This window comes from Anomaloglossus baeobatrachus, chromosome 9, assembly GCF_048569485.1.
Source record: "Anomaloglossus baeobatrachus isolate aAnoBae1 chromosome 9, aAnoBae1.hap1, whole genome shotgun sequence".
Classification (NCBI taxonomy): domain Eukaryota; kingdom Metazoa; phylum Chordata; class Amphibia; order Anura; family Aromobatidae; genus Anomaloglossus; species Anomaloglossus baeobatrachus.
In genome coordinates this window covers 117,443,850-117,469,778 of record NC_134361.1, presented here as the reverse complement: position 1 = coordinate 117,469,778, position 25,929 = coordinate 117,443,850, and the positions used below count along the sequence as shown (strand labels likewise).

At 53.1% G+C, this 25,929-nt stretch overlaps 1 protein-coding gene across 2 annotated transcripts in view; it reads left to right on the top strand.

Annotated features, from left to right (window-relative positions):
• TAF1 (TATA-box binding protein associated factor 1) overlaps nt 1-25,929 on the top strand; it is a 175,647-nt gene that overhangs the window by 17,801 nt on the left and 131,917 nt on the right. For both annotated transcript variants that reach the window (XM_075323955.1, XM_075323954.1), the window contains exons 4-6: nt 87-206; nt 766-1,007; nt 1,523-1,738. In XM_075323955.1, coding sequence (XP_075180070.1) covers nt 87-206; nt 766-1,007; nt 1,523-1,738 — 578 coding nt within the window. The remainder of the gene's footprint in view (nt 1-86; nt 207-765; nt 1,008-1,522; nt 1,739-25,929) is intronic.

Genomic DNA, 25,929 nt, shown 5'->3' with positions numbered 1-25,929 from the left:
ATGTTATTGGCATCCCAGGTGACTGGACCATACAATTACATGGGCTTGTTGAGGTGTTGATGAAATTGGCTTTGTGCTCTGATTAGATGATGACGATGACGACTATGATGCGGATTGTGAAGATATTGATTCCAAGCTAATGCCACCGCCACCTCCTCCTCCAGTGACATGTAAGAAAGAAGAGGAAAAGGGAGCAGCGCCAATAAGTAAGTGATCACGGGTATATAGATGACATGTTTGTATTTAAGATCTATCAGACAACAACTATATATGTGTTTCAGCCCACAATGCGTGTACATATGGAGGGAAAGACATAGGTTAACTGCTTAAACACTTCTACTATGTGATGTTTACTGTTGTAAAAGCTTTGATGAATAGTGGCTTTATTTGACAAGTTTATCGATATTTACATCCTACAAATGTTATAGACAAATCCTGTTTTTATCTATACAGAGGAGTTCTTCACCCTATCACAAAGTGAACTGATAGATGAGTTTCCTTTATTGATAGTATGGGGATAACTTACTGATTGTGATAATACGGCTTTAAAGAGCTGCATTTAAGTGGACTGTGTGTAACGAGCAGCGATCTCACAGCAGGGGCCAGGTCGCTGCTTAGTGTCACACACAGCGAGATCGCTAATGAGGTCACTGCTGCGTCACAAAAAGCATGACTCGGCAGCGATCTCGCTATGTGAGAAGTGCCCCTAACCCTAATTCAAAGTTATCTCGTATCTTAAAAGAGAATTCTGCTTGCTTTCTCCAGCCTCTGAAGAAGCTGATGGAATCATACTTCCTTCCATTATTGCGCCATCTTCTGCTTCCTTGGAAAAGGTGGACTTCAGCAGCTCATCGGATTCTGAATCTGAGATTGGTCCTCAAGAGCGCGGACAAAGTGAGGGAAAGGAGCGAAAGCTGACTTTACCACTTGCTGGCATAATGCAGAGGGATGGCACCAAACCCCTTCCTAGCGTCACTGAGCTCTTCCCAGAATTTAGACCTGGCAAGGTATACTCTACCATTGTTATTATATTCCCTACAATGTCATTCTAAGCTGTTGGGGTAGCGGGGGCTCAGTGGCTGGCACTGTTGCATTGTAGCGCTGGGATTCTGGATTTAAAAAAAATCTACATGGCATTTGTATGTTCTCCCCGTGTTTGGGAGGGTTTCCTTCAGGTTCTCTGGTTTCCACCCACACTCCAAAGACCTACTGATAGGGAATGTAGATTGTGACCCCAGTGGGGTCAGTGATGATCACATCTGTATAGTGCTGTGGAATCTTTTGACCTTATATAAGCGAGTAAAATAATCAATGTCTTCATAAGGACTTGTTACCAAACTGTTATAAGATTAAGTAGCCCTAACCCTTACATGTTACACCTCTCACATGGCACGGAGTCCCCATAACTTACCATGTGATCGCTGGGACACTGAGCAGTGCTGCACATGATTAATATAATAAGGCTAAATCAATAGTAATCAGTCTTAGTTCTTCTAATTAGTAATTTTTATTTTGCCGACAGGTTTTACGCTTTCTTCGGCTATTTGGACCTGGGAAAAGTGTTCTGTCAGTTTGGCGCAGTGCTCGACGGAAACGGCGAAAAAAGCACCGAGAATTGACCCAGGAACCTCAGGCAAAAGAAGGTGAAGAAGCCGAGGCAGGACCCGAAAAGAAGTCTTGTTGGGAGTATGAGTACGCTCCAGCACCACCCCCTGAGCAGTGCCTCTCGGATGATGAGGTACGATGTGGTGCTACAGCTGATCCTGACTGCTTTCGCCTGATCTTAGTAAGGCTACTTTCACACTTGCGTTGAACGGTATCCGTTGCATTGCGTTGTGTAACGGATGCAACGGATGTGTTGCATATAGTGACACAACGGATGCAACGGATGCTGCAAAACAACGCAATTCGTTTTGATTTTTTTTTTTTTTTTTTTCCCGGTTTTACCAGCGGCAGACTATAGTGAACGATCAGCTGATCGTTCCCTGCAGCCGGCCGCTGGGTGATCAGCTGATTGCTCCCAGTAGCCGGCCGCCGGGTGATCAGCTGATCGCTCCCGCCCGCCGGGTGATCAGCTGATCGCTCCCGGCTGCCGGGTGATCAGCTGATCGCTCCCTGCAGCCGGCTGCCGGGTGATCAGCTGATCGCTCCCGGCCGCCGGGTGATCAGCTGATCGTTCCCTGCAGCCGGCCGCTGGGTGATCAGCTGATTGCTCCCAGTAGCCGGCCGCCGGGTGATCAGCTGATCGCTCCCGCCCGCCGGGTGATCAGCTGATCGCTCCCGGCTGCCGGGTGATCAGCTGATCGCTCCCTGCAGCCGGCTGCCGGGTGATCAGCTGATCGCTCCCGGCCGCCGGGTGATCAGCTGATCGCTCCCTGCAGCCGGCTGCCGGGTGATCAGCTGATCGCTCCCGGCCGCCGGGTGATCAGCTGATCGCTCCCTGCAGCCGGCCGCCGGGTGATCAGCTGATCGCTGTCACTTGCCGGCGCCCGGGCATGCCGGCGGGCGGGCGCTCAGCTGAGCGCTGTGACTTGCCGGCGGCCGGGCATGCTGGTGGCCGGTCATTCAGCTGAGCGCTGTCGCTTGCCGACGGCCGGGCGCTCAGCTGAACGTTCGGCCACCGCGAGCCAAAATAAAGTTTGATTTAAAAAAAAAAAAAAAAAAAAAAAAAAAAAAGAGCATGCGCAGTGAAATCCAGAGGATTCCGCTGCTCAAAATAACGTTACATGCTGCGTTCCTCCCGCTGGGCGGAAGCAACGGAGCGTCGCCCAGCGGAAGCAACGCAGCTCCTTTTGGTACAATCCGTCAACCATACAAGTCTATGGGAAACAGCGGAATCCGTTAACGGATTCCGCTGTTTCCCAAAAGGGCGGATTGTAACGGAAGGAAAATAACGCAAGTGTGAAAGTACCCTAAAGAGTTTAATATCCTCCTTTTATCAGGTTGCCTTTTTTATTTCTAGAATCAGTGGATATTTCATAAAGGACCCCCACTAATTATAAAGTGATAGCATATCTTTTCATCAGATCAGAAACCCCTTTTTAATTCCTTACCGATCTCCGACATATGTTATCATCATCGGTCCCTAAGAAAAGTATGGGGCCGGGTAAGGAGTGGTAGCTGCTTAATATCAGAAAGCTACTAGTCCCTGTTTCCAAGCCAAAAACGTAGCAGATTACACTGGGGTGCTGATGAAACAGACTTGCACTAGAAAGAATCAGACTTCAAAATCTAGAAACAAGCATTTATTACACGCTTACTTAAGAAGGTCAATTGCCCAAATGGAGAATACATTATATGTACACAGACCATATACCAATGGCTCACAAATGAATGCACTAATGTAGGGATCTTGTAATTATCACTCCCCTAAATTAGTGCATTAATTTGTCCCACATTTTATATTGTCCCTAGTACTTGTCTGTGTGCATGTAATATGTGTTGTGTTGGGCAATAGACCAATATAATACTTTAGTATTTATAAGGTTGTGATTCTTTTTTTTAGTGTAATACAAGCAGATATCTGTAACAGCGGTGACCAGAACCTGCTCCTCTTGCTGCAGTTTAACTATTAAGTGCTGCTGTAAATCATTGACGTCAGCATTGATATGACTTGATTTCTGGTATATTTCCATGCTGGCTCCTAGTACCCCTTTATGACACAATCGTGTGAACTGTTGGGTTATCATAGCAGCCCAGGGCTGCTGACAGCCCCCATTACGGCCATCTTGGTCCTGCTGTGATGCTCGGCTATAGACTGAACTCCACAGGGGAACTTTCACTCTTTATTGCAGTACTGCGGTATTGCAGTATATAGTATAAGCCATAGGACGATTGCAGGCTCCCTATAGAAGTACAAAAAAGTAAAGTAAATATAAAAAAGTTAAAAATTATAATTGCCCCCTTAATGATAAAGAAATAAATTTAACCATGTTTTGCTTTTGTCATCCCCAGAAAAGTCCAATGTATCAAAATATAGTTATTTAAACAATGTGCTAAATATCGAAAAGAAAAAAAACATCAAAACTCCAAAATTACCCTCTTTTCGTCACCACCTTTAAGAAATACTATAAAAAGGAACAAAGTTCCAAAATATCAATAAAAACTCCCACTCAGCTCCATGGATATAAAAATAAAGAGAAAAATCCCTACAACTGTTATGTTGGAGAATCCTGTTTCTTTTAATTTTCTTTTGTATTTCTGTCTATGCAGATTTTTATTTTTATTTTTTTTAGAAAAACTGAGCTCCAACTGCATTAAACAAATAATAGAAAATGAAATCGAACATAATTTTGAACCTATTTACTTAAAAAAATGATATTGTATGTATTTAACCCTACTCCTAAAAACATACACTTCAGGTGTCCTGTGAATGTACAGGAGGAATGACCCCATCTGTGGCCAATATATGACTTGAATCCTCTCTTTTTTGCACTTTTTCCCCCTTCATATTTCTTTGTGCTCTGGCTTTCTCTTTTTGCTTAGTTTCTCTGATAAGAAAGTTTGTAAAATATTTAATCCTCACTTGCACTGTTGATTCATGATGAAACGTGGAGTTACTATTCAAGCTTCATTACATTAAAGGGAATCTGTCACCACTTTTTTTGGCCTATAAGCTGCGGCCACCACCACCGGGCTCTTATATACAGCATTCTAACATGCTGTATATAAGAGCCCAGGCCAGGGGTATAACATAAAAATCACTTTATAATGCTTACCTAACGGTCGCTGCGGTGGGCCTTATGGGCTTCTCCGTTGTCCGGTGGTGGCGCCGCCTCTTTCCGCCATCTTCGTCCTCTTTCTGAAGCCTGTGTGCATAATGCAGCTACATCATACACACTCGCTGGTCCCGCGCAGGCGCACTAAAATACTTTGATCTGCCCTGCTCAGCGCAGATCAAAGTGCGCCTGCTCAGGACCTGAATGCCGGGGAGTGTGCATGACGTTGGACCCATCATGCACCGTGGCTAGAGAAGGAGGACGAAGATGGCCGAAAAAGGCGACAACAGAGACGCCCATAAGGCTCACCGCAGCGACTGTTAGGTAAGTATTATAAAGTGTTTTTTATGTTATACTCCTGGCCTGGGCTCTTATATACAGCATGTTAGAATACTGTATGTAAGAGCCCGGTGGTGGTGGCCGCAGCTTATAGGCCAAAAAAGTGGTGACAGGTTCCCCTTAACGACCCTTGACGTACTGGGTACGTCATGGTGACATGGTGCTACACGACCCATGACGTACCCAGTATGTCATGGCGAAATCACGGCTCCAGAGCCCCGGTGAGTGCGATCGGTACACACAAACCTTAGATTCGGGGAGGAGGGGGACTTCTGCCTGACCTCAGGAGGGGTGGTGCCTGCTCCGCTCAGCCAATCACAGCCACTGTAATGTTCCAGCCATTGAAAATGGCTGAAACATTGAATTCCAGCCATGGTCAGTGCAGCTGTAGCACTGATTATTGGCTGGAGCTGGGTGATCGGTGCTTCACCCGCCCCCAGCTCTGATTGGAGAGATCAGCCTTGTGACCGATTTCTCCAATCACCATGGATCTGTGGCCGGTGACCACTCCCCTCCGCTATACTCCGTCCGTGAAAGCCGAGGGGAGCGATCCCTGCAAGTGCTCTGGTAAGCCCCTGCCCCCGATCCGCCACCGATCTCCTCTATCTGCTGCAGCCGCCTCCATCTGCCACCGCTCCCTACCCCCATCAGCCACTGCCCCCTCCGTGAGCTGCTGCCCACTCTCTCCCATCCTCATCTGTTGCCCCCTCCACCATCTCCCACCCTGTGCTATCTGCCACCGCTCTCCACCATCTCACCTTCCCGATCTGCTGCACGCTCTCCACAATCTCACCTTCCCGATCTGCTGCATGCTCTCCACCATCTCATCTCCCCATCTGCTGCACGCTCTCCGCCATCTCATCTCCCCATCTGCTGCACGCTCTCTGCCATCTTACCTCCCCATCTGCTGCACGCTCCCCCATCTCACCTTCCCGATCTGCTGCACGCTCCCCCATCTCACCTTCCCGATCTGCACGCTGTCCGCCATCTCACCTTCCCGATCTGCTGCCCCCTCCCCATCTCACCTTCCCGATCTGCTGCACACTCCCCCATCTCACCTTCCCAATCTGCTGCACGCTCCCCCATCTCTCCTTCCCAATCTGCTGCACGCTCCCCCATCTCACCTTCCCGATCTGCTGCACGCTGTCCGCCATCTCACCTCCCCCATCTCACCTTCCCGATCTGCTGCACGCTCTCCACCATCTCCCCTCCCAATCTGCTGCCCCTCTGCCATCTCACCTTCCCGATTTGCTGTCCGCCATCTCGCCTCCATCTGCTGCCCGCCTCCGCCATCTCACCCTCCCCGATCTGCTGCCCGCTCTCCCTCAACAGCTACTGCCCCCTCCCAGATCTGCTGCCCCCTCGCTCACCCTCCCTGATCTGCAGTCTGCTCTCTCCCATCCTCTTCATCTGAAGCCCCCTCCCCCACCTCTCACCCTCCCCGATCTGCTGCCCCCTCCACCACCTCTCACCCTGATCTGCTGCCCGCCCTGTCCCATCCTCCACCGCTCTTCCATCTGCCGCGCCCTCTCCCATCCTCCGCCGCGCCCTCTCCCATCCTCCACCGCGCCCTCTCCCATCCTCCGCCGCGCCCTCTCCCATCCTCCATCCATTTTTTTCATCCCACCTAGTTCCCCCCTTTTTGCAGCACATCCGTGCGTGCGTCCTGTTTTTTTTTTTTTCTGTAAACTAAGAAATACAAATAAACTTAGTTTAAGGCCAGTAAAATTATACTGTAGTAATCGTCAACTACAGTATTTTATACTGAATATTGTAAGGGTCAGCCCAGTGCCACTCGTGAGAGCGATGCACGAGTCTCACATCGCATCATCCGGCACGGTCGCTCTCTTCCAGACAGGAGTGTGCGGCTGTGCCGGATGATGCGATGCGAGATTCGTGCATCACTCTCATGTGTGGCACTTGCCATAGTGTCAGTTGCAGGCGCTCATTATTTTATTATTTTTTTTTTACTGATGTCCGTATTTTTCTATTTCGCCAAACTAATTTTTTTTGTATGGGGGGGTCTAGTTTCCAAAATAAGGTCACGTGGGGGAGCTCCATTGTTTAGGCACTTCAGGGGGTCTCCAAATGCAAAATGGCGTCTGCTAATAATTCCAACCAATTTTGCTGTGAAATGGCGCTCCTTCTCCTCTGAGCCCCGCCGTGCGCCCAAACAATTGATTTCCACCACGTATGAGGTATCTGTACTCAGGAGCAATAGCACAATAAGTTTTATGGTGCATTTTCTCATAATACCCTTGTGAAAAAAAAGCTACCTATTTGAAAAAACAATTTTGTGTTAAAAAAAAAAATCAAAAATTTTCACGGCTGAACATTACAAACGTTTCTGATGCCTCCATGGGTTCAAAGTGCTCACTAAACAGCTAGATAAATTCCATGAGGGGTCTAGTTTCCAAAATGGGGTCAATTGTGGGGGAGCTCCATTGTTTAGGCACCTCAGGGGGTCTCCAAATGCAACATGGTGTCTGCTAATAACTCCAACCAATTTTGCTGTGAAATGGTGCTCCTTCTCTTCTGAGCCCCGCCATGCGCCCAAACAATTGATTTCCACCACATATGAGGTATCTGTGTACCTGAGAAATTGCACAATACATTTTATGGTGCATTTTTTCCTGATACCCTTGTGAAAAAAAAGCTACCTGTTTGAAAAAACAATTTCTCTGACGCCTCATTGGGGGACACAGGACCATGGGTGTTATGCTGCCTATCCATAGGAGGACACTAAGTAGATGCAAAAGACATTAGCTCCTCCTCTGCAGTATACACCCCCTGGCCGGGCCAGGCAACCCCAGTTTTAGCTTAGTGTCTGTAGGAGGCACATCCTTTCAAGGTTTTGTTATTTTTTGAGGGCGACTGTTTCCCCTAGGGACCGATCTCCCAATAACATCAACGGGCGGGAACGCGGAGTGTCGCCTCCACGTACCCCCTCCTGCGACACTGGCTCCTGGACTGCCTTTTTACTGGATGATGAGTCCCACAGACACTGATTTTCCAGAGCCCAGTACAGAGGCACAATTCCTCAGCCCCTCTTTGCGGGCTCTGAGTTGATACATTGCACCTGTGTGGCCGGACACAGCAAGCTGACTCTGCTATTCCACTGCCTGGACTAAGGCAGTGTTAAGGTGAGATCCCCCCTGACTGGTTTCCCAGACAAAGGGAGAATCTTCCATCTAGCTGCGTGCTGGCTGGAGGAGGGGGAGTTCCTTGCTGATTGCAGGGAATCCTGCAGAGATCATCTACCGGTGGCGAGCTGTGTGCTTACTGGAGGGAGGGGGAGAAAAACTGTCACAGAAGCTCCCTTCCCGCCATTTTTTACTACCGACAGCAGGGGGGCACACTGACTTCTTCTTGGCGCTCTTTTAGCGCTAAGCCCCGCCCCCCGCGGGGCCGCGATAAGTCCCGCCCACCCCAGGAAAGCGCGCAAAGTTCAGACGGTGCAGGGAAGACTCCCAGGACTGCAGAATTTACAGTCTTTATTCCCACCATAGCTGTGTGCTTGCTGGAGGAGGGGAAAGTCCCTTGCTGATTGCAGGGAACCCTGCAGAAATAATCTACCGGTGGCGGGGGGAGGGCTCCCAGGGCTCATGAACTCACTAGGGAGACTCGTCCATGACGTTTTCCCCCCTCATGACTCCTTCGGCGCCCCAGAAGACACACTCATTGTAGGAGGTCGACTGCGGCTCTTTCAACACATCTGGGCTGCTGCCTCAGACGACAAATGGGTGCGAGACCTTGTGTCTTCCGGTTACCACATAGAATTTCGGACCCGACCCCCGAGTCGGTTCTTTCTCTCAAACCCTCCAAAGACTCGAAAACGACGCGAGGTTTTTTTCTCAGCAATCCACTCGCTCCAAACAGCAGGAGTGATAATACCTGTCCCGGACGACGTGAAGTTCACAGGTTTTTATTCCAACCTCTTTGTGGTCCCCAAAAAGGATGGGTCAGTTCGACCCATCCTGGACCTCAAACATCTGAACAAACATGTGCACGTACGGAGATTCAGAATGGAGTCCCTAAGGTCCATTATTGCATCCATGGTCGAAGGGGAATTCCTCGCCTCCATAGATATCAAGGATGCGTACCTGCACATACCCATCGCCCCACATCACCAAAAGTTCCTCTGCTTCGCAGTTCAGGACTCTCATTTCTTTGTCGCTCCATTGGGAGACCCAGACAATTGGGTGTATAGCTTCTGTCTCCGGAGGCCACACAAAGTATTACACTTTAAAAAGTGTAACCCCTCCCCTCTGCCTATACACCCTCCCGTGCATCACGGGCCCATCAGTTTTTTGCTTTGTGTTGAAGGAGGCAGACACATTCACGCAAGCTCCACATTTTAGTCAGCAGCAGCTGCTGACTTTATCGGATGGAAGAAAAGAGGGCCCCTAACAGGGCTCCCGGCATGCTCCCTTCTCACCCCACTCTGGTCGGCGGTGCTGTTAAGGTTGAGGTACCCATTGCGGGTACAGAGGCTGGAGCCCACATGCTGTTTTCCTTCCCCATCCCTTAGGGGCTCTGGGTGAAGTGGGATCCTAACCGGTCACCATACACTGGGACCGGGCTCCCTCCGCAGCCCCTGGGGGAATCTGACGGACAGGAGACCGGGTATCATCAGGGACAGGCCCTGCTACTCTGAGGTACTCTGTGTCCCCTTGGGGACGGCGCATAGAGCGCCTGTGTAATGGACGCTGCAGCAGCTGCTGGGTGTTTTTGTGCGCCGGGACTACCGCGCCGACCGCGCTTGTTTGCCGGCCGCGTTAATAACTTTAGTCCCCGGCTTTTGCGGCCTAGTACCGCATACTCCCGCCCCCGGGCCTGCCAGTCAGGGGTAAGGGCGGGACGCTTGACTAGACGTCAGCAGTGAGGGCTGGAGCATACTTGGGTATCCTCCTACCCCCTCACTGAGCACTGCGGGGCACCAGATTCCCGCACTTTCTGAGGCACGCCCACGGCTCCCTCCTCCTCTCAGAACGCTGGCAGCCATTGCTACCAGCACTTTTGCCGGTGGAGATCTTCAGACCGAGCTCCACAGCTCTGGGAGGCCCAGGCAGGGAATCTGGTGGACACACAACCGCTGAGAGCGGTCGGTAAGCCGCACCTGTTACTAGGTGCTGGCCCCCCTGGGTGCCGAAGTGTATATTTATATCCTTATATTGTATACATTTACTCTGTTCGGCCGCACTATTTGCTTTTGGCTATATACCCTCACTGATTGCTCTAAGAGGAGACAACAGCATGTCGTCCGCAAAAAGCAAGGGTGCCAAGGCACAGGCTTATTTTGCAACCTGTACCTCTTGTGCGGCTATGTTACCTGCAGGTTCCACCTACCCTCATTGTGTGCAATGCTCTGCCCCTGTGACACTCACTCAGCCGGAGCCTCAGCCACTGGTGGGACCCTCGGCCCAGGTAGAACCACCGGCTAACACTGTCCAGGTGGCAGGGACAGAGTTTGCAGTGTTGGCTGAGAAACTTTCTGAGTCACTTTCTCAATCCATGGCTCAGGCTTGGGATAGATGGTCTGCTAAGATACTTGAAGCTTTGCAGTCCAGACCGGTAACACAGGCCCCGGGCACTGTTGAATCATTGCCCCCAGGCCCCCCTCGGTCGGCGCAGCAAAGTGCTCCTGGGGGGACTCCTAGGTCCCACGGTGAGGACTCCGACACGGACCGCAGTCCCAGACCGGCTAAGCGGGCTCGCTGGGAGCTCCCCTCGACTTCATCACACTGCTCAGGGTCTCAGCATGAGGACTCTCTGGAGGATGAAGCGGATGTGGCAGATCAGGGCTCTGATCCTGACGTCGCTCTCAATCTTGATACTCCTGAAGGGGACGCCATAGTAAATGACCTTATAGCGTCCATCAATCAGGTGTTAGAATTTTCTCCTCCAGCTCCGCCGATTGAGGAGGCAGCTTCTCAGCAGGAGAAATTCCAATTTAGGTTTCCCAAACGGGCACGGAGTGCGTTTTTTGACCACTCCAACTTCAGAGATACAGTCCAGAAACACCGAGCTTTTCCGGACAAGCGCTTTACTAAGCGCCTTAATGACACACGCTACCCCTTCCCCACTGACGTAGTTAAGGGTTGGGCTCAGTGTCCCAAGGTGGATCCCCCAGTCTCTAGACTGGCGGCTAGATCCATAGTAGCAGTGGCAGATGGTGCGTCGCTCAAGGATGCCACTGACAGGCAAATAGAGCTCCTGATGAAATCCATCTATGAAGCCATAGGCGCGTCTTTTGCTCCGGCATTCGCAGCCGTATGGGCACTCCAAGCTATCTCAGCTTGTCTGTCTGAGATTAATGCAGTCACACGTGCCTCTACTCCGCAGGTTGTGTCTTTAACCTCTCAGGCGTTGGCTTTTTCGTCCTACGCCATGAACGCCGTCCTGGACTCTGCGAGCCGTACAGCGGTAGCATCCGCCAATTCAGTGGCAGTCCGCAGGGCCATGTGGCTACGCGAATGGAAGGCAGACTCTGCTTCCAAGAAGTTCTTAACCGGTTTGCCATTTTCTGGCGACCGTCTGTTTGGCGAGCAATTGGATGAAATCATTAAACAATCCAAGGGAAAGGACTCGTCCTTACCCCAGTCCAAACCAAACAGACCTCAGCAACGGAAGATACAATCGAGGTTTCGGTCCTTTCGGCCCTCAGGCAGGACTAAATTCTCCACGGCCAATAGGTCACAGAAGGGCCAGAGGAACTCTGATTCATGGCGGTCTAAGTCACGTCCTAAAAAGACCGCCGGAGGAACCGCCCCCAAAGCGGCCTCCTCATGACTTTCGGCCTCCCGAAACCGCATCCTCGGTCGGTGGCAGGCTCTCCCGCTTTTGCGACGCCTGGTTGCCACATGTCCAAGACCGATGGGTGAGAGACATTCTGTCTCACGGTTACAGGATAGAACTCAGCTCTCGTCCTCCGACTCGTTTCTTCAGAACATCTCCGCCCCCCGAGCGAGCCGATGCTCTTTTTCAGGCGGTGAGCACTCTGAAGGCAGAAGGAGTGGTGATCCCTGTTCCCCTCCAAGAATGGGGTCGCGGTTTTTACTCCAACTTGTTTGTGGTGCCAAAAAAGGACGGATCTTTCCGTCCCGTTCTGGACCTCAAACTGCTCAACAGATACGTGAAAGCCAGACGGTTCCGGATGGAATCTCTCCGCTCCGTCATCGCCTCGATGTCCCAAGGAGACTTCCTAGCATCAATCGACATCAGGGATGCTTATCTCCACGTGCCGATTGCACCAGAACATCAGCGCTTCCTGCGTTTCGCCATCGGAGACGAACACCTTCAGTTCGTGGCACTGCCTTTCGGCCTAGCGACAGCCCCACGGGTCTTCACCAAGGTCATGGCAACAGTGGTGGCAGTCCTACACTCTCACGGACACTCGGTGATCCCTTACTTAGACGATCTTCTAGTCAGGGCACCCTCCCGGGTGGCATGCCAACACAGCCTGAACACTGCTCTGGAGACTCTCCAGAGGTTCGGGTGGATCATCAATTTCCCAAAGTCAAAATTGACACCGACTCAATCGTTAACTTACCTCGGGATGGAGTTTCATACTCTCTCAGCGATAGTGAAGCTCCCGCTGGACAAACAGCGCTCCCTACAGACAGGGGTGCAATCTCTCCTTCGAGCCCAGTCACACCCCTTGAGGCGCCTCATGCACTTCCTAGGGAAGATGGTGGCAGCAATGGAGGCAGTTCCATTTGCGCAGTTCCATCTGCGTCCACTCCAATGGGACATTCTCCGCAAATGGGACAGGAGGTCGACGTCCCTCGACAGGAACGTCTCCCTCTCTCGGGCAGCCAAAGCCTCTCTTCAGTGGTGGCTTCTTCCCACTTCTCTGTCGAAAGGAAAATCCTTCCTGCCCCCATCCTGGGCTGTGGTCACGACGGACGCGAGTCTGTCAGGGTGGGGAGCGGTCTTCCTCCACCACAGGGCTCAGGGTACCTGGACTCAGCCAGAGTCCTCCCTTCAGATCAATGTTCTGGAGATAAGGGCAGTGTATCTAGCCCTAAAGGCGTTCCAGCCGTGGCTTTAAGGCAGGCAGATCCGAATTCAGTCGGACAACGCCACGGCGGTGGCGTACATCAACCACCAAGGCGGCACACGCAGTCGTCAAGCCTTCCAAGAAGTTCGGCGGATTCTGCTGTGGGTGGAAGCCACAGCCTCCACCATCTCCGCAGTTCACATCCCGGGCGTAGAAAACTGGGAAGCAGACTTTCTCAGTCGCCAGGGCATGGACGCAGGGGAATGGTCTCTTCACCCGGACGTGTTTCAAGAGATCTGTTGCCGCTGGGGAACGCCGGACGTCGATTTAATGGCGTCCCGGCACAACAACAAGGTCCCGGCATTCATGGCACGGTCTCAAGATCACAGAGCTCTGGCGGCAGACGCATTAGTTCAGGATTGGTCGCAGTTTCGACTGCCTTATGTATTTCCTCCTCTGGCACTGCTGCCCAGAGTGTTACGCAAGATCAGGTCCGACTGCCGCCGCGCCATCCTCATCGCCCCAGACTGGCCGAGGAGGTCGTGGTACCCGGATCTGTGGCATCTCACGGTGGGTCAACCGTGGGCACTAACAGACCGACCAGACTTGCTGTCTCAAGGGCCATTTTTCCATCTGAATTCTGCGGCCCTCAACCTGACTGTGTGGCCATTGAGTCCTGGATCCTAGCGTCTTCAGGGTTATCTCAAGAGGTCATTGCCACTATGAGACAGGCCAGGAAACCGACATCCGCCAAGATCTACCACAGGACGTGGAGGATCTTCTTATCTTGGTGCTCTGATCAGGGTTTTACTCCCTCGCCGTTTGCCTTGCCCACTTTTCTGTCCTTCCTTCAATCTGGAATGGAAAAGGGTTTGTCTCTCGGCTCTCTCAAGGGACAAGTCTCGGCGCTTTCCGTGTTTTTTCAAAAGCGTCTAGCCAGACTTCCGCAGGTACGCACGTTCCTGCAGGGGGTTTGCCACATAGTCCCTCCTTACAAGCGTCCGCTAGAACCCTGGGATCTTAACAGGGTGCTAACGGCTCTTCAGAAATCACCTTTCGAGCCGATGAGGGAGGTTTCTCTTTCACGCCTTTCGCAGAAGGTGGTCTTCCTAGTGGCAGTCACATCACTTCGGAGAGTGTCTGAGCTAGCTGCGCTGTCATGCAAAGCCCCCTTCCTGGTTTTTCACCAGGATAAGGTGGTTCTGCGTCCGGTCCCGGAATTTCTCCCTAAGGTGGTATCCCCTTTTCATCTCAATCAGGATATCTCCTTACCTTCTTTTTGTCCTAATCCAGTTCCCCAATGTGAAAAGGATTTGCACTTGTTAGATCTGGTGAGAGCACTCAGACTCTACATTTCTCGTACGGCGCCCCTGCGCCGTTCTGATGCGCTCTTTGTCCTTGTCGCTGGCCAGCGTAAAGGGTCGCAGGCTTCCAAGTCAACCTTGGCTCGGTGGATCAAGGAACCGATTCTTGAAGCCTACCGTTCTTCTGGGCTTCCGGTCCCTTCAGGGCTGAAAGCCCATTCTACCAGAGCCGTGGGGGCGTCCTGGGCATTGCGGCACCAGGCTACGGCTCAGCAGGTGTGTCAGGCGGCTACCTGGTCGAGTCTGCACACTTTCACGAAACACTATCAGGTGCATACCTATGCTTCGGCAGATGCCAGCCTAGGTAGGCGAGTCCTTCAGGCGGCGGTTGCCCACCTGTAGGAAGGGGCCGTTTCACGGCTCTTTTTATCGAGGTATTCTTTTACCCACCCAGGGACTGCTTTTGGACGTCCCAATTGTCTAGGTCTCCCAATGGAGCGACAAAGAAGAAGGGAATTTTGTTTACTTACCGTAAATTCCTTTTCTTCTAGCTCCTATTGGGAGACCCAGCACCCGCCCCTGTTCCCTTCGGGCTGTTGTTCTTTTGTGTACACATGTTGTTCATGTTGAATTGTTCTTTTGGTTCATGGTTCAGTTCTCCGAACATCCTTCGGATTGAATTTACCTTAGACCAATTTATAAGTTTCCTCCTTCCTGCTTTGGCACCAAAACTGATGGGCCCGTGATGCACGGGAGGGTGTATAGGCAGAGGGGAGGGGTTACACTTTTTAAAGTGTAATACTTTGTGTGGCCTCCGGAGGCAGAAGCTATACACCCAATTGTCTGGGTCTCCCAATAGGAGCTAGAAGAAAAGGAATTTACGGTAAGTAAACAAAATTCCCTTCTTTCAATTCGTAGCCCTATCCTTCGGCCTTGCCACCGCACCAAGGGTCTTCACCAAAGTCATGGCGGCCGCCATGAGCGTCCTTCACGCCAGGGGAGTAGTCGTTCTCCCTTACTTGGACGACCTCCTCATCAAGGCCCCCTCCTTCCACGACTGCTCAACCAGCGCACAGAATACCTTGGACACCCTATCCCGCTTAGGGTGGCTACTGAATCTAGACAAATCATCCCCGGTCCCATCACGATCCATCACCTTCCTGGGCATGTCCCTGGACACCCGTCGGGGCTTGATCTATCTCCCCCCTGGACAAGGCGATCGCTCTTCAACGAGCGGTACGCTGCCTTCTACGTCCTACTTCTCGCTCCATTCGATTCAGCATGAAGGTGCTCGGCAGGATAGTGGCAGCTATGGAGGCAGTACCCTTTGCTCAACTGCAGCTCCGCCCACTGCAGCTAGCCCTTCTAGCTGCCTGGGACTAGAGCCCCTTCTCCCTGGACAAACATCTTCACCTGACGCCTTCAGTCAGGTATGCACTCCGCTGGTGGCTTCGGTCCTCATCCCTATCGAAGGGGAGATCTTTTCTCCCAGTGAACTGGCTGGTTCTGACCACGGACGCCAGCCTCCTAGGCTGGGGAGCAGTGTACCGGCACCACACTACTCAAGAACGTTGGACGCCCCAGGAGTCTTCTCTACCCATAAATGTCCTGGAAATCTGCGCGATCTTCCTCGCGCTCAGGGCGTTCTGCCCTCTGCTAGCGGGTCGTCAGATTCGAGTCCAATAGGACAATGCGACAGCTGTAGCCTATATCAATCGGCAGGGGGGAACCCGCAGCAAAGTGGCTTATCTCGAGGCCCACAAGATCCTCAGCTGGGCCGAATCGACGGGGTCAGTGATATCAGCGGTACACATACCGGGAGTAGAGAACTCGGCAGCATACTTTCTAAGTCGCCAAGGCCTGGCCGCCGGAGAGTGGTCTCTCCACCCAGAAGTGTTCCTACACATCTGCACTCGCTGGGGTATACCAGACGTGGATCTAATGGCCTCAAGGTTGAACGGAAAGGTACCCGCGTTCATAGCCAGGTCACGCGACCCGCAGTCCATCGGTGCGGATGCTCTAGTCTGCTCCTGGCACCGCTTCCGCCTGCCTTACATATTTCCTCCTCTACCCCTGCTGCCGTGGGTAATCAGGAAGATCAAGGCAGAGGGAGTCCCGGTGATATTGAGAGCACCGGTCTGGCCCAGGCACGCCTGGTACGCCGAATTAGTACAAATGCTCGCAGACGTACCGTGGCGCCTTCCAGACATCCCAGACTTGCTGACCCAAGGGCCCATTTCCCATCAGAACTCCAGAGCCCTGAAGCTGACGACACGGCCATTGAGACCTGGGTATTAACAAGAGCGGGATTCTCCCCCGCGGTTATCTCCACAATGATCAGCGCCCGAAAGCCTGCGTCATCCCGCATTTACCACCGTACGTGGAAAATCTTCCTTTCATGGTGCAGGGAAACTAACGTCCAGCCTATGCCTCTGGCCATCCCCAGAATTCTAGACTTTCTGTAGTCTGGCTTGCAAGCAGAGTTGGCTCTCAGTTCCCTTAAAGGGCAAGTCTCAGCGCTCTCAATCTTCTACCAATGCCGCCTGGCTCAAAAACCGCAGGTCAAGACCTTCCTCCAGGGCGTTTCCCATCTAGTTCCCCCGTACAAACGGCTGCTGGTCCCATGGGACCTCAATCTCGTTATGGACGGTCTCCAGAGGTCCTCCTTTGAACCTCTCAAGGAATCCTCCCTTGCTCTTCTGTCCTGGAAGGTAACATTCCTGGTGGCAATTACGTCCATCAGACGGGTTTCGGAGCTGGCAGCACTCTCTTGCCGCGAGCCTTTTCTGATCTTTCACCAGGACAAGGTGGTTCTGCGCCCCCTTCCAGATTTTCTTCCAAAGGTTCCTACCCCGTTTCATTTGAACGAGGACATTGTTCTGTCTTCCTTTTGTCCACACCCAGTTCATAGGGTGGAAAGGTCTCTGCATTCGTTAGACCTCATCAGAGCTCTCAGATATTACATATCCAGGACAGCCTCCTTTAGGAAAACGGACTCTTTGGTCGTCATTCCTGAGGGGCCTAAGAAGGGACAGGCAGCTTCAAAGGCAACTCTGGCTCGCTGGATTCACTCTGCGATCCAGGAAGTCTACCGCTTGCAACTCAAGCCCATTCCTAGTGGGCTGCGGGCTCATTCCACGCGAGCAGTTTTGCTTCGTGGGCCATTCGGCACCAGGCTTCAGTGGAACAGGTGTGTAAGGGTGCGACCTGGTCTAGCCTACATACTTTTTCAAAGCATTACAGAGTCCATACCCAGGTTTCAGCTGAGGCAAATCTGGGTAGGAAAATTCTGCAAACGGCAGTAGAGCACCTCTCTCAGTAGGCGCACCAGACTGTCTGGGTCTGGTTCCTCGTCCTTGGGTTGTGTTGTCTTTCTTTTATTTTTCCCACCCATGGACTGCTTTAGGACGTCCCATGGTCCTGTGTCCCCCAATGAGGTGTCAGAGAAAAACGGATTTCTTTGTCGCTCCATTGGGAGACCCAGACAATTGGGGTGTATAGCTTCTGCCTCCGGAGGCCACACAAAGTATTACACTTTTAAAAAAGTGTAACCCCTCCCCTCTGCCTATACACCCTCCTGTGGATTACGGGCTCCTCAGTTTTATGCTTTGTGTGGAAAAAGGCACACATCCACTCATGCATTCTCATACATAGTTATGTCGGATGGAAGAAAAGAGGTCCCCGATGGGGTCCCCGGCATGTTCCCTTCTCACCCCACTAAGTCGGCGGTGTTGTTAAGGTTGAGGTACCCATTGCGGGTACGGAGGCTGGAGCCACATGCCGTCTCCTTCACCATCCTGTATGCGGCTCTGGGAGAAGTGGGATCCTATGCGGTCATCCATGTGCTGGGACCGTGCTCCATCCGCAGCCCCTGGTGGAATCTGCCGGACCGGAGCTTCTTCATCCCCAGGGACCGGGCCCTGCAACTTGAAGGTACTCTGTATCCTCATGTGGGGACTGTACAGGGGTCGCACCTTCTCCCCGGAAGCCGCGGTGGTTCCGTCCGTTGTCTTTTCGGCGGACTTCCGCGCCGACCGTGCCTGCTTGTTGGGCGCGGCCTTAAATTTAGCCCCCGGCTTCGCCGCGGCCTAGTCCGAAAAATCCCACCCCCGAGCCTGCCTGTCAGGGGTAAGGGCGGGATTACCGACATGACGTCGGCCTTGAGGGCTGGAGCATCCTACATGTCTCCCTCCCCCCTCATTGACCACTTGGGGACTCCAGATTCCCGCTCTCTGCTAGCGCCGCCCTCGGCTCCACTCCCCCCCCCGAGAGCTCCGGCAGCCATTTTAGCATTCTGCCGGTGGATGCTATTCAGCAGCAAGGCTCTGCAGCTCCGGGGGATCCACGACAGGGAATCTGGAGGACACACTCTGCTCGTCACCAGCGTTGGCCTCTTTCGCTGAGAAACTCTCTGTCACTTTCTCAATCCATTGCACAGTCTATGGACAAATGGTCATCTAAGCTGCTTGAGGCATTGCAGTCCAGACCGGGCTCTTCACAGGCCCCGGTCCCTGTTAGTTTGTCTCCTCCAGGCCCTTCTCGGTCCACGCCGCAGCGCGCTCCCAGGATAGCCCCTAGGTCCCAGGCGGAGGACTCCTGCCCGGATCGCAGCCCCAGACCTGCTAAGCGGCCTTGCTGGGATTCTTCCCCGGCCTCCTCACGCTGCTCTGGATCCCAGTTTGAGGACTCTCAGGAAGACGAGGCGGACGTGGGAGCTCAGGGCTCTGACCCTGACTTCGCCCTTAACCTTGATACCCCTGATGGGGACGCCTTAAGCTGGTGTCACACTAAGCGACAGCGACAACGACGTCGCTGTTACGTCACCATTTTCGGTGACGTAACAGCGACCTTGTAAGTCGCTGTTATGATCGCTGCTTAGCTGTCAAACACAGCAGAAGCAGCGATCATAACGTCGCTGTGCTACATGTGCAGAGAGCAGGGAGCCGCGCTTAGCGCTGGCTCCTTGCTCTCCTAGGTACAGTACACATCGGGTTAATTAACCCGATGTGTGCTGCAGCTACATGTCACAGTGCAGAGAGCAAGGAGCCGCGCGCACTGCTTAGCGCTGGCTCCTTGCTCTCCTTGCTACAGTATACATCGGGTTAATTACCCGATGCATACTGCAGCCACATGTCACAGTGCAGGAGCCGGCACTGGCAGCAAGAGCGGAGGCCGGTAACCAGCGTAAACATCGGGTAACTAGGGAAAGGTCTTCCCTTGGTTACCCGATGTTTACGCTGGTTACAGCTTACCTCAGCTGCCAGTGCCGGCTCCTGATCGCTTCATTTCGTCGCTCTCTCGCTGTCACACACAGCGATGTGTGTGTCACAGCGGGAGAGTGACGACCAAAAAATGAAGCTGGACATTCAGCAACGACCGGCGACCTCACAGCAGGGGCCAGGTCGTTGCTGGATGTCACACACAGCGACAGCGACGGGACGTCGCTGCAACGTCACAGAAAATGGTGACGTAGCAGCGACGTCGTTGTCGTCGTCGTTATGTGTGACACCAGCTTTAGTAAATGATCTTATCTCGTCCATCAACCAGGTGTTGGATCTTTCACCACCGCCTCCTCCTGCAGAGGAGTCGGCTTCTCAGCAGGAGAAACACCAATTTCGATTCCCCAAACGTACGCGCAATACGTTTTTTGATCACTCTAACTTCAGGGACGCTGTCCAGAAGCCCAGAGCGGTCCCGGACAAGCGCTTTGCTAAACGGCACACTGACACGCGTTATCCCTTTCCACCTGAAGTCGTTAAGGGCTGGGCACACTCTCCCAAGGTGGATCCTCCAGTCTCTAGATTGGCTGCTAGGTCCGTTGTTTCTGTTGCCGATGGCTCATCCCTGAAAGATGACACTGACAGACAGCTAGAGCTCTTGGTGAAGTCTATTTATGAGGCCACGGGCGCGTCTTTTGCCCCGGCCTTTGCGGCTGTGTGGGCTCTCCAAGCAATCTCGGCATGTCTGACTGAGATTAATGCTGTCACGCGGAATTCTGCTCCGCATGTGTCTTCCTTGACCTCTCAGGCATCAGCATTTTCGTCCTACGCCATGAACGCTGTCCTGGACTCCGCTAGCCGTACAGCTGTAGCATCCGCTAACTCCGTGGCAGTCCGCAGGGCCATATGGCTGCGCGAATGGAAAGCAGACTCTGCTTCCAAAAGGTTCTTAACTGGTTTGCCTTTTTCTGGCGAACGTTTGTTTGGCGAACGGTTGGATGAGATTATTAAGGAATCCTCGGGAAAGGACTCCTCCTTACCCCAGTCCAAACCTAAGAGACCTCAGCAGAGAAAAATCCAATCGAGGTTTCGGTCCTTTCGTCCCTCCGCCAAGCCCCAATCCTCTTCGTCCAACCGGCCGGAGAAAGGCCAGAGGAACTCCTATGCGTGGCGGTCCAAGTCACGCCTCCAAAAGGCTGCAGGAGGCACTGCCTCCAAGACGGCCTCCTCATGACTCTCGGCCTCATCTAGCCACATCCTCGGTCGGTGGCAGGCTCTCCCGTTTTGGCGACGCCTGGTGGCCACACGTTCAAGACCGATGGGTGAGAGACATTCTGTCTCATGGTTACGGGATAGAGTTCAGCTCTCGACCTACGGCTCGTTTTTTCAGAACCTCCCCACCCCCCCGCACAGGCCGACGCACTTTTCTTCATCGTTCCTTATGGGAGACCCAGACCATGGGTGTATAGCTTCTGCCTCCGGAGGACACACAAAGTACTACACTAAAAAGTGTAGCTCCTCCCTCCTAGCATATACACCCCCTGGATAACCAAATATAGCCAGTTCAATGCTTTGTGTTCAGGAGGCACACATCCACACATGCATTCTCATCTGATTTTGATTTTTGGAAAGAGTTTGAAGAAAAGCGGGTCCAACCCTGGACTCCCGGCATGTCCCTTCTCACCCCACTGAGTCGGCGGTGTTGTTAAGGTTGATTTCAGGGCTGGAGCCTTACATGCCGCGCTCCTTCACCATCCCTCGGGCTCTGGCTTGAAGTGGGAGCCAGCACGGTTCTCCCTGCCTGGCAGGAGACCGGTCTCCATCCGCAGCCCTTTCAGGATCCTGCCGGACGGAGCACTCATCCCTCAGGGACCTGGCCCTGCGTCTCACAAGCTAAGTATCTGAGACGTTATTTTCAGGGGGTCCCTTGTACTTTAATGTGGGGGAGAGTGTGCTGTGTATGTATACTGACATTCCCGGCCGGTTCTCTGGTTTTCACCCGAGAACCGCGCCGATGGTGCCTGTTTGCCGGCCGCATTGTTAAATCTAGGCCCCGGCTTCGCCTGAGGCCTAGTTTCGATTTCACTGCCCCTGCATGTCAGTCATGCAGAGGGACAGTGCGGCTCCGCCCAGCGGCTGTTCGGCACAGGGGAGAGACACTCCTCTCTGAGGAAAGATCCCCACCCCTGTATATCTCCTTGGCCCTCCGGATCCCGCTCTTAGAGTAGGCCCCGCCCCCTCTCCTCGCTCCGGCGCCATTTTTTCAGCGTTCTTATGCCATGTCTGAACAGCGATCGGCGCTGACTGCAGCATCTCTCTGGGGGTCCGGGCTGTGGGATCTGGAGGGCACAGAGACAATGTCAAACGGTGGCAAGCCACAACCTCCGGTTGTGGACCTGCTTATATACTGCTTATATACTGCTTATATACTCTGCTGGGGGTCATTCTGGCTCAGAGCCCCCACTTCAGCAGCATGTCTCACACGAGAAGTAAGGCTGCAAGGCTGCACTCAATATGCACTGCATGTAGGCTCGTACTGCCTGTACCGAGCACATAACCCGTGATTCCTGCTCTAACATGGTGGTGCCTCAGCCTGGAGTCTCCTCCCCAGTGGTCCCTCCGGCTGCTCCGGCTCCGGTGGCTGAACCCCCGGCTTGGGTAGAATCCTTCTCTCCATGGGACAGCTGTCCCGGACTCTGCTGAGCATGCATTAGCCCCCTTCTCAGGGCGTCTCTGCTGCTACGGCTCGCTCAGCAAGGCCCACAGAGGATTCTTCTTCTGGTCTCAGACCCCGTCCTCCTCAAAGGAGACGCAGGGTCCCCTCTCCTTCCTCGCCCCGCGGCTCTGATTCACGAGCTGACTCGCAGGACGAGGAGGATCCCTTTACTGGGGGCTCGGACGCTACCTCCATGTCCCCCATTGATCTGTCCGAGGGTGACGCAGATATTAGTGTTTCGATTGCGTACATTAATTCTGTACTGGACCTCAATCTGCCAGTATCAGAGGAGCAACCCTCTCTGGCAAAAAAGCACCAGTTTACCTTGCTTAAAAGAACAAGGAGTGTGTTCTTTAACCACTCCAGTTTTCAGGCCACTGTGACCAAGCCCAGAGCCTGTCCTGACAAACGCTTCCCAAAGCGTGGTTCTGATGACCGTTTTCCCTTCTTTGTCGCTCCATTGGGAGACCCAGACAATTGGGTGTATAGCTTCTGCCTCCGGAGGCCACACAAAGTATTACACTTAAAAGTGTAAAGCCCCTCCCCTTCTGCCTATACACCCCCCCGTGCATCACGGGCTCCTCAGTTTTTATGCTTTGTGCGAAGGAGGCTGACATCCACGCATAGCTCCACATCTTAGTCAGCAGCAGCTGGTGACTATGTCGGATGGAAGAAAAGAGGGCCCATAACAGGGCCCCCAGCATGCTCCCTTCTCACCCCACTCTGGTCGGCGGTGTTGTTAAGGTTGAGGTACCCATTGCGGGTACATAGGCAGGAGCCACATGCTGTTTTCCTTCCCCATCCCTTAAGGGCTCTGGGTGAAGTGGGATCCTAATCGGTCTCCAGGCACTGGGACCGTGCTCCCTCCGCAGCCCCTGGGGAATCTGCTGGACAGGAGCCGGGTATCGTCATGGACAAGGCCCTGCTACTGTGAGGTACTCTGTGTTCCCTTGGGGGACCGCGCATGAGCGCTTGTGCCATACACACTGCAGCACTGCTGGGTGTGTTAGTGCGCCGGTGACTACCGCGCCGACCGCGCTTATTTGCCGGCCGCGCTTATAACTTTAGTCCCCGGCTTTTGCGGCCTAGTATCGCATATTACCGCCCCCAGGCCTGCCAGTCAGGGGAAGGGCGGGACGCTGCACAGGACGTCAGCGCTGAGGGCTGGAGCATACTTTGTATCCTCCTCCCCCCTCACTCAGCACAGTGGGGCACCAGATTCCCGCACTTTCTAGGGCACGCCCACGGCCCCCTCCTCCCCACAGAACGCCGGCAGCCATTCCTGTCAGCACTTCTGACGCTGGAGAGGAGACACAACACGGCTCTGGGAGGCCCAGGCAGGGAATCTGGTGATCACACAACCGCTTTGAGCGGTCGGTAAGCAGCACCTGAGGTGCTGGCCCCACTGAGTGCCGAAGTGTACATATATATATATGCTTATATGCTATACATTTACACTGTACGGTCGCACTGTTGATTTTTGGCTATATACCCTCCTGGATTGTACTCTGAGGAGACAACAGCATGTCGTCCGCAAAAAGCAAGGGTGCCAAAGCACAGGCTTACTTTGCAACCTGTACCTCATGTGCGGCTATACTACCGGCAGGTTCCATCGACCCTCATTGTGTGCAATGCTCGGCCCCTGTGGCACTTACTCAGCCGGAGCCTCTGCGACTGGTGGCCCAGGTGGAACCACCTGCTACCACTGTCCAGGTGAGAGGGACGGAGTTTGCAGTATTTGCTGACAAACTGTCTGAGAGTATGGATAAATGGTCTGCTAAGATACTAGAAGCCTTACAGTCCAGACCGGTGACTCAGGCCCCGGGCACTGTTGAATCATTGACCCCAGGCCCCCCTCAGTTGGAGCAGCAAGGTGCTCCTGGGGTGACCCATAGGTCCCAGGGTGAGGTCTCTGACACAGACCGCAGTCCCAGGCCGCCTAAGCGGGCTCGCTGGGAAATTCCCTCGACTTCATCACACTGTTCAGGGTCTCAGCAGGAGGACTCTCTGGATGATGAAGCGGAGGTAGCAGATCAGGATTCTGATCCTGAGGCCGCTCTCAACCTAGATACACCTGAAGGTGACGCCATAGTGAATGACCTTATAGTGACCATCAATCAGGTGTTGGATATTTCTCCCCCAGCTCCTACAATTGAGGAGTCAGCTTCTCAGCAGGAGAAATTCCGTTTCAGGTTTCCCAAGCGTACAATGAGTACGTTTCTGGATCACTCTGACTTCATACACGTTATCCCTTCCCCCCTGACGTTGTCAAGGGCTGGGCTCAGTGTCCCAAGGTGGATCCTCCAGTCTTCAGACTGGCGGCTAGATCCATAGTTGCAGTGGAAGATGGGGCTTCACTCAAAGATGCCACTGACAGACAGATGGAGCTCTGGTTGAAATCCATCTATGAAGCTATCGGCGCGTCTTTTGCTCCAGCATTCGCAGCCGCATGGGCACTCCAAGCTATCTCAGCTTGTCATGCGCAGATTAATGCAGTCACACGTACGTCTGCTCCGCAAGTGGTGTCCTTAACCTCTCAGGCGTCGGCGTTTGCGTCCTACGCCATTAATGCTGTCCTGGACTCTGCGAGCCGTACGGCGGTAGCATCCGCCAATTCGGTGGCAGTCTGCAGGGCCATGTGGCTACGTGAATGGAAGGCAGACTCTGCTTCCAAAAAGTTCTTAACCGGTTTGCCATTTTCTGGCGACCGCCTGTTTCGTGAGCGATTGGATGAAATCATTAAACAATCCAAGGGAAAGGACTCATCCTTACCCCAGTCCAAACCAAACAGACCTCAACAACGGAAGGTACAATCGAGGTTTCGGTCCTTTCGGCCCGCGGGCAGGTCTCAATTCTCCTCGTCCAAAAGGCCTCAGAAGGATCAGAGGAACTCCGATTCATGGCGGTCTAAGTCACGTCCTAAAAAGACCGCCGGAGGAACCGCTCCCAAAGCAGCCTCCTCATGACTTTCGGCTTCCTCACACCGCATCCTCGGTTGGTGGCAGGCTTTCCCGCTTTTGCGACGCCTGGCTGCCACAGGTAAAAGACCGTTGGGTGAGAGACATTCTGTCTCACGGTTACAGGATAGAGTTCAGCTCTCGTCCTCCGACTCGATTTTTCAGAACATCTCCGCCCCCCGAGCGAGCCGATGCTCTTCTTCAGGCGGTGTGCACTCTGAAGGCAGAAGGAGTGGTGATCCCTGTTCCTGTTCAGCAACAGGGTCACGGTTTTTACTCCAACTTGTTCGTGGTGCCGAAAAAGTACGGATCCTTCCGTCCTGTTCTGGACCTAAAACTGCTCAACAAACACGTAAAAACCAGGCGGTTCCGGATGGAATCGCTCCGCTCCGTCATCGCCTCAATGTCCCAAGGAGATTTCCTAGCATCAATCGACATCAAAAATGCTTATCTCCACGTACCGATTGCTCCAGAGCATCAGCGCTTCCTGCGTTTCGCCATAGGGGACGAACACCTTCAGTTCGTGGCACTGCCTTTCGGCCTGGCGACAGCCCCACGGGTCTTCACCAAGGTCATGGCAACAGTAGTAGCAGTTCTGCACTCTCAGGGACACTCGGTGATCCCTTACTTAGACGATCTGCTTGTCAAGGCACCCTCTCAAGTGGCATGCCAAC